This window comes from Astatotilapia calliptera, chromosome 2, assembly GCF_900246225.1.
Source record: "Astatotilapia calliptera chromosome 2, fAstCal1.2, whole genome shotgun sequence".
NCBI lineage: Eukaryota > Metazoa > Chordata > Actinopteri > Cichliformes > Cichlidae > Astatotilapia > Astatotilapia calliptera.
Genome location: NC_039303.1, coordinates 37,631,691 through 37,639,790, shown reverse-complemented (window position 1 = coordinate 37,639,790; position 8,100 = coordinate 37,631,691). Strand labels below are relative to the sequence as shown.

Below are 8,100 nucleotides of genomic sequence, written 5' to 3'. Positions count from 1 at the left end.
TTATCCTTTAGGAACCACATTAGTGTGAAATGTGACTCATTTGGAAATCCACATTGTGAAAGAAAAAACATAATTTGTACATAATCTGCTGACATCACCATTAACATCACTGACTTTTACCAAATCAGATGACTGATTCTGCTATGTATTATAGGATATTGTTACTTGGAATCAGATATAATTTGTGAGGACTTCATCCTTTAGCAACCCTGCCTGAATAATATGAGTTATTTGGAATTACAGCTTAGAAATGAAATCCATGACTAATGATTGTTGAACAAAGACACATGATTTTCAAATATAACTGAAAGATTTTTATTATTGCATTTGGCATTTGTTTTCAACAACTTATATATATCAGCATTTGTCCGTTTTTAACAAGTTTTATTTTAAAAGTAAGAAATAAAAACAATAACTTACCTTAACAAAAAAGAAGACTCTCACATGCAAAAGTGAGTAAAATCTAGAAAAAAAAACCCTCAGAGCAACTGTGTAAAATCAGTAACCAAAACCTCACGTGATAACAAAGTTTTCAAAATGTAGAAAGACAAACTGTCAGAAGATCAGAGTAAAATCAACAACAACCAAAAATGTTTTTCTTATCTTTTCCTCTGACTCTTTGTATGGCTTTTTGTCTTTTGCTGGTATCTTTAGGTGCCTCTTTAGTCTTGTGACTTCTGAGCATCTTTGGACTTAACAGCTGTTTTGCAGTCAGGCTCTTTGGTCTTTTTCTTTCTTGCTTGTTGCTCTTTTGCCTTGTTTCTCTGCTTTCATCACACTTCGCCAAAGAGCTTTTCTTCATTAGAGACCTTTTCCTCTTTTTTGGGTGTGCCACTGGAGACTCATAGCTAGTCCCAGGGCCATCTTCTTTTACTCTAACTGTGTCTTTGTTTTCAGTTGTTCCTTCTTCTCTCAAATCATTTTTTTCTTTGACTGCGGTCTCCATCTGTGGTCCCTGTTCCTTTATGTCTGTGTCCTCTGTGCGGAGTGCTTTGTCTTTATCTGTAGTTATTGTGTGTTGCCCATTTTTATCTTCAGCTATGTCAATTGTGCTCAATCCTTTCTCTTTTTCTATAGTCTCTGTCTGTGTTCTCATTCCTTCCTCTGTTGTTCCTTCTGATCTCAAATTGCATTTTTCCTCAGTTGTTGTCTTTTTCTGTGGTCCATGTTTATCTCTTCCTATGTCCTCTGTGCTCATTCCTTTTATTTTTTCTGTAGTTTTTCTCACTAGTCCACTGGAAACTTCTTGGTCTATGTCTGTTGTTTTCAACAAGGGACCATTTTCATCTTCAGCTTTGTCTTCTTCGTTATCTGTAGTCACTGTTTGCATACTGTTTTCATTTTCACACAAACTTTCTGGCCTCAAGGCTTCATTTTCTTCATCTATTGTCTCTGTCTGTGTTTGGTTCACACCCTCAGTTGTGCCGTTTGGTCTAACAACTTTTTGTATTTGTGTTTGGATTGCAATTCTTTCTAAGATAATTTTAGGATATTCCCAACATTTAGACTTTTTTTTAAGAAACTGAGTATGACTATAGAAATGTCCTGTGTCCTTTGTGGCTTATCCCTTTTCTTTAGCATTATCTTTAACTTTGGTGGATCCCAATGTACCTGCTGCTGTAAGGTCAATGTGTTCACAGTTATCAGCATAATCTTCACTTTCACTACTCTCTGTAGTCACTTTTGCTCTTCCCCTGCCACTCTGTTTATGTCGGTGTTTTCCAGATGTGTTTCCTGCTGTCAGATCAATGACTTTCCTGACTTCATTGTTACTTTCATCTTTGCTGCTGTCTGTGTCAATGGTGATTGCGTGCTGTTTGGTCTTCTTTTTCACAATTTCTCCTCTTCTGGCATTTTGACTAGTCTTTCTTTTCTTTGGTCCAGCATATCTTCTCTGCAACACATCTTCATTGTCTTCTGAGGTTGTAGATTCCTCAGAGTCTCTGGTTCTATTGTTCACAGCAAGTGCCTTTGCAGCATTGTTGCGGCACTTGAAGGCTTCGTCAAAGTTTAAATCTGCCTCATAAGGTCTCGCTGCAGTTGCATCAGAATGGCACATCATCCGGTGGACTTGTACCTTGCTTTGGGTTCCCAAGAATCTCCCACTCTACAAATGTAAACATTAAATAATGTTATTAATTGCACTAACATTTGACATTTTCAAGGAGATTTACAGAGCTAAGGACAGAACCACAAAAAGAAGTACAACAGAAGACAATATAAAGAAAAAGAAATGTCCTTTCAACATTAAAACACTGGGAGAAGAACCAGGAAGGGTGACTGTCTTATATCATCCCTCTAAAAGGATAGGAAGGTAAAAACACTGAATCACCATAAAGTGGAAACTACTCACAAAAGTGCTGATGCTGCTCCTAATCATAGAGAACGTTGGTTTTCCTGGGATACCAAACTTCCTCCATGCATCTTGAAATGATGTCAGCATCTTAGCATAAGGCCCTCCATTGGTGTTGGCAAAAATCAATTGTGATGATACACCAAGGTATCTGTGGCGGTGGTTCACAAAGCGGTGAAACCATATGTATTCGTCTTTCGTTAGGGGAACAAGTGCATGGCCAAATGTTTCTTTGGTCTTGTGCTCTTTTACCTGTAAAAGAATCAGCAACTAAATTACATTGCACAGAGTCATTGATGTCGCTGGTAAGAAAATATCTTTAATCAGGGAGAGAAATAATTGCTTAATGATTTTACTCTGATTATCCGCCGGCCATCACCATCCGCTTCAGCAGTGCCAACTTCCTCAACTGTCATATTTGATATGACGCCTCTTCTGTGCCCAGTTGTGCAGATGACAAATCCAGCCAGAAGACCATAGAACCAGTCTAGGTTCTCAGGTGTGGGATTTTTCTCAAGCTCGACTATTGAGTAACATAGAGGTTGCACAGTAAGACACAAGGGATAGGGGAGCATATCCCTTATATTGCTATATACTCCCCCTAATATAATCCTATATAAACATCACAAATGCTACTGTTTGTATATGTATTATATATTTGAAGAAAAATCAAAAAGTCCAACAAGTGATTATAAATGAGCAGTCTGTTATAATTGAAAGCAAAAAGTTCTGTCATATATTTCTGTAAATCTGAGATTCTGAACTATATATACATACAGATTACAGCTGGTAAGTAAACATTATATAATTTCTCATTAACAGAGATATTATTGGGGCTATTAGAGTTGTCCTTATGGAGAAATGAACTACACACTTACCAAGTGCTTCAGGGATGTGTGTGGTGGCCTTCTTGAGAAAATCAGTGATGTGGACAGGATCTACAAGCATTTCTAAAAGACACAGAATGTTTTTATGTTCCTGCAGCTCCAGTCATGCTCATTCATGCTGCACGCAATGATGTAAATATAAAACAGGTTGTATTTCAGACCTAATACAGATTTTTATGATATATTGAATTGAAATTGCTAATTCAAGCAACCAATGATTTATAAAGAAACATCCTGAAAAACAACAGGGGTGCACAAACTTTTGCATACCACTGTACATATACAATGCACAAAAGACCTACTTATATACAATTATACCTTACATTACAACATTTTGAGTCCTTGTTCCTCACTACATCACAGTCATGATATCATGACATCTATAAATGATTTATTTATTGCACATGCTAGGTAACAACTAAGTAGTAAAGTTGGATCTTACATGATTTTTTGATCCGGATGGCTTGCCTGTGGGTTTGTAACTCCCTTTTGCTCTTCTTCATTTCCGACTGAAGAGCAAATAAAGTCCCCTTTAAAGCCTTACGGGAGGCTCTGACCTCTGGCAGTTGTGCATCAATTAGAAATTTCAAGAACGCCCTCACATTTCCAATCCGAATCCTTTTGGTTGTCACGGCATGTTTATTCAGATAAGTTGTCCATCTAAAAAAGCCCCACAAACAAACACAAATCAGTAATCACTTTAGTATTATTGAGATTACTGGACTAATATATCACAGAAATTTGTAAAAATGTACTCAGTCAGTCTTTCTCTGTTGTCCATAAATGCAAACATCATTGCAGGGAGTTGATTGTGAGACATGAAATATGCCCAGGCACGGACATATTGGACCCGTTGTTTGGCGTTTTCGACGTCCTTTTTACTTGTTCCACAAATGTGTTGAAACCAAGCATTCAGGACTTTCTCTGTTTAAAATAAAGTGTAGTAACAACATAGCAATTAGAAGTGTCATGACAAACTGATGAAGTACAGAAAACATACTTCTTATTCAAGTGGTTGACAATGATATTTGGAAGATATTGCTAATTAGTAGTATCTGTTTAATTAGCGGGATGTGAGTTCCAAAATAGAACAACCAGTTCTAAAAATTCACATTACACTACACAAGAAACAATATTATTGCCAAAGAATTCATACCAAATTTAGGAAGCCGGGCTGTTGGGTCACGTTTACTTCTTTCAAATTTCTGGCGCTTTGGGGGGCTGAGAGGTTTGAAGCCAAGTTTATCCTTAGTGGATTTCAGACTTTTCAGATTCCTTTTCAGGAGTTGAAGTAACAAATCCAGTTCTTTGCACTTTTTGCAATTCTGATGTTGGACTTGAGCATCATCTGACTGATTGACAGGGGAATGGACTGAGCTGTCTTCTCTAATCTCTGCAGATTCTTCACGGGTATCACTGCTATCACTTTGCTCCTCTTGATCACTGCTTTCAGTCAGCTGCTCTATGTCCAGTGAGGTCACCATTGGAGGCTGTGGATTTGAACGTCTGAGAGCTTTGAGGGCTTTCAGATTAGCCAATCGTTTCGCTGTCCTTATTACTTTCTTGTGATCTGATTTCTGAAAGGGTATAAACAATAGAACAGCAATGTTTGAGAAAGTTAGTGAAACATGTCACATAAGAATGCATTCTAATTTAACAACAAAATGTAAGCTATACAAAACACTAACCTCAATCTCACAGTGGACATTTTCCAAGTGCTTGTCCAGTCTTATACGGTTTTTAGCTTTACATACTGGACAGTCCAGCCTGCCCCTGTAACTGCATATCACATCCAGTTTGACAAATGTAACTACAACTACCACTTTAAATTGTTGCAATGTTTTTTCATATACTGTATGACAGTGACTTACACTGTAGAGCAGTAATTTAGCAGTAAATGTAATTCTTCTTTGTTTACAACATGGTGGTATTTTTTTTAAATGCTGCCCAACTGCAACATATGGAATCAAGCATATTGGGCATTCTGTCATCTGACGTGGCATTTTTCCTGTAGAGAAGAATACACATCAGAACAGGTGAATTATTTGTTGAATTATTTATAATTTTTTGTCCGCAAATCTTCAAATTGAGGTGTACACTTTTCAGTACTTGACCAAATATTAAAGGAATTAAAAGAAAACCTTGACATAATTAAAAGTCTACCACTTTTAATAGGGGGATTAAAATAATTTGAAAGTCTTTAGTAAGTGTTTTTAAAGTTTTGATCAGGTATTATGTTTCTAAAATTAGTATTTCCGCTAAAACAGTATTTCTGCAAAATCATAGTATTTCTGCTATATTATAGGAATTGTACGCAATTATGGTATTTGTGCCAAAGCATACTGTTTGTGACCAAACAGAGTATTTCTGCTATATTCTAGTATTTGTGCTAAATCTTAGTTTTTCTGCTATTCTATAGTATTTCTGCCAAATCATAGTATTTGTGTCAAAGCATAGTAATGTAACATAGCAGAAATACTATGCTTTGGCACAAATACTATGAGTTTGCAGAAATACTATGAAGTAGCAGAAATAGTATGATATGTATTCACATCATGATATGTATACTAGTATGTATGTATGTATACTTATAAATTCATGATATAATTACAAAATAATTAAAAAAAATAGTTTTACTGGGGAAATATGTTGTTTAAAATTTTAGTGTTATGTATTTAATTCTTGGAACAGTTATTGCTTTGGATACAAGACTGTGAAGAATTAGGGAATCATATTTAAGGACTGGAAAAATTGGAGATTTGGATGGATGAATAATTGATTTAAATTTGACTTATTTTGAAACAAATTTCCAAAAATGGATTCAGTTGGATTAATCACTGGAGAGCCCTTCAGCAAGACGAACTGTTGAAAAAAGATGTTAGTGTTGTTAAAGAATTTAAAGAGTTGATGTCTCTATGCGCTGATTTCTGTATGTGTACTTATTTATTGTAGGGCATTTGTTCCTTTTTAATTTGACAAAAATAATCTGCCTAGCAGGCAGCCAAAGCCTAAAAAACATTTTTCAATCAAAATGATATGCAGATAGTACGATTAAAATAAATTCAATAAATGCTCACAGACAATTACATAGATCTTAATGTGTGGTGCTACAAGGTATAAAAGTATGAACAAACATAAAATAAAAAAACATTTTGTTACTGACTTCTTTCTTGACTGTGACAATATTTTACTGTTCACTGAGGAATTATGAAAGGAAACCTAGAAAAACGAAAATACAAATAATGGAAAACATGGAATTGTTTTTTAAACATTAGTTATTTACATTTAATAGTTGAAATTATAGTATAGTATATACTATATACTATATAAAGTATAAAATTATAGTATAGTATAGTAAATGTTACAAAAGACATTAGGAATTGGGATCTTACAGTTGGAAGGAGTTAGTGAATTTTATCGCAACTTACCTCTATGTAATTCCACAGACTTCAACTGACAGCACTAACAGCTCTGCACATAACCTATGGGGAGCTTAGCCTTCAGATTGTCAAACCTATCATGCCATCTGCTTTTATCATGTGATTTCTTACCAATAGCGTATATCTGAACTTGGAATGGAGGATGATTCGTTTGGAATTTTAAATGTAATTAATGTAATTGACATGATGTTGTAGAGACCCACCCTTTGGCACATCCCAGCACACCCACTCACTTCACCAGATGCACCTTGTTTAGTTCTCTCACCTTTGATTGGGTGTGGTGCTTGTCCTCGATTGCAATCACCTGTCACACATTATATGTCACACATTATATAAGGACTGCATTCACTTTTGGCTCACTCTTTCTTCACTTCCACACGGGGCGGCAGCTGAGGTGAGGTTCTATTTGGGTTTTATTTTTATGTATTGTTTAAGGGAATGAGTAACTTAAATCTGTTTCCCTGTTTTCTTTCAGCTGTGGCAGTCCATGTGTGTCTTTGTTTCCTTCCTTCTTTGCCTTATTTATTTGAGAATAAAAGGAGAACCCTGAGAATAATTCTGAATTAGATGGCTGCTTTTTCTTATTCTAACCGGATTAGCCCATGATGCTGATTGCTTCAGCCCTGAACCTTCCTTCCTTCAAAACACATGACAAACATCATTTGCATATCCTTCTTTGGGAATGTTCTTAGTGCGAAGTATCCCACATTTGGATTAATAAGTTATATGATAAAACAAGGTTCAACTTCAAACCTAGAACTTCTTTTTACCATTTATCGCTTTTGTAAATTGGCAAAGAATAAATAAATAAAATTCCTCTTCCACCCGTAAGGGCGATCTATCCTTTGCATATATATGTGTGCATATATTTGTGATGTGTATGTATATATATATATATATATATATATATATATATATATATATATATATATATATATATATATATATAAGTAAAAATTCCTCACTTGCCCCTGTGGGCGGTTAATCGTTCAAGCTCGGGTCCTCTACCAGAGGCCTGGGAGCTTGAGGGTCCTGCGCAGTATCTTAGCTGTTCCTAGGACTGCGCTCTTCTGGACAGAGATCTCCGATGTTGTTTCCGGGATCTGCTGGAGCCACTCACCTAGCTTGGGAGTCACCGCACCTAGTGCTCCGATTACCACGGGGACCACCGTTACCTTCACCCTCCACATCCTTTCGAGCTCTTCTCTGAGCCCTTGGTATTTCTCCAGCTTCTCGTGTTCCTTCTTCCTGATATTGCTGTCATTCGGGACCGCTACATCGATCACTACAGCCGTCTTCTTCTGTTTGTCTACCACCACTATGCGAAGGTGGCCACCACCATTTTGTCCGTCTGTATCTGGAAGTCCCACAGGATCTTAGCTCGGTCATTCTCCACCACCCTTGGGGGCATCTCCCATTT

At 36.4% G+C, this 8,100-nt stretch overlaps 1 protein-coding gene across 3 annotated transcripts; it reads right to left on the bottom strand.

The window, feature by feature from the left end:
- Window positions 1-1,550: 1,550 nt before the first annotated feature.
- On the bottom strand, window positions 1,551-5,165 carry LOC113029683 (uncharacterized). 3 transcript variants are annotated; one of them, XM_026180658.1, is made up of 9 exons: window positions 5,112-5,165; window positions 4,929-5,019; window positions 4,397-4,817; window positions 3,996-4,164; window positions 3,683-3,900; window positions 3,232-3,303; window positions 2,710-2,876; window positions 2,354-2,605; window positions 1,551-2,107 (listed from the first exon to the last, which is right to left on the bottom strand). In XM_026180658.1, the coding sequence occupies exons 6-9, from the start codon at window positions 3,299-3,301 to the stop codon at window positions 1,562-1,564; spliced, it is 1,035 nt and encodes a 344-aa protein (XP_026036443.1). In that variant the 5' UTR covers window positions 3,302-3,303; window positions 3,683-3,900; window positions 3,996-4,164; window positions 4,397-4,817; window positions 4,929-5,019; window positions 5,112-5,165; the 3' UTR covers window positions 1,551-1,561. The 3 variants fall into 3 exon arrangements, with proteins under 3 accessions (XP_026036443.1, XP_026036451.1, XP_026036462.1); XM_026180666.1 differs by lacking the exons at window positions 3,996-4,164; window positions 4,397-4,817; window positions 4,929-5,019; window positions 5,112-5,165 and having other exon boundaries at window positions 3,683-3,963; XM_026180677.1 differs by lacking the exons at window positions 3,683-3,900; window positions 3,996-4,164; window positions 4,397-4,817; window positions 4,929-5,019; window positions 5,112-5,165 and having other exon boundaries at window positions 3,232-3,526.
- Between the last annotated feature and the right edge of the window lie 2,935 nt (window positions 5,166-8,100).

Bases quoted from the DNA above. Each gene is read 5' to 3' on its own strand.
- LOC113029683 (XM_026180658.1), bottom strand. From the start codon at position 3,301: ATGCTTGTAGATCCTGTCCACATCACTGATTTTCTCAAGAAGGCCACC. The intron at 2,877-3,231 runs GTAAGTGTGTAG...GTTACTCAATAG, and splicing joins ACACATCCCTGAAGCACTTG to TCGAGCTTGAGAAAAATCCC. The intron at 2,606-2,709 runs GTAAAATCATTA...ATTCTTTTACAG, and splicing joins ATGGCCGGCGGATAATCAGA to GTAAAAGAGCACAAGACCAA.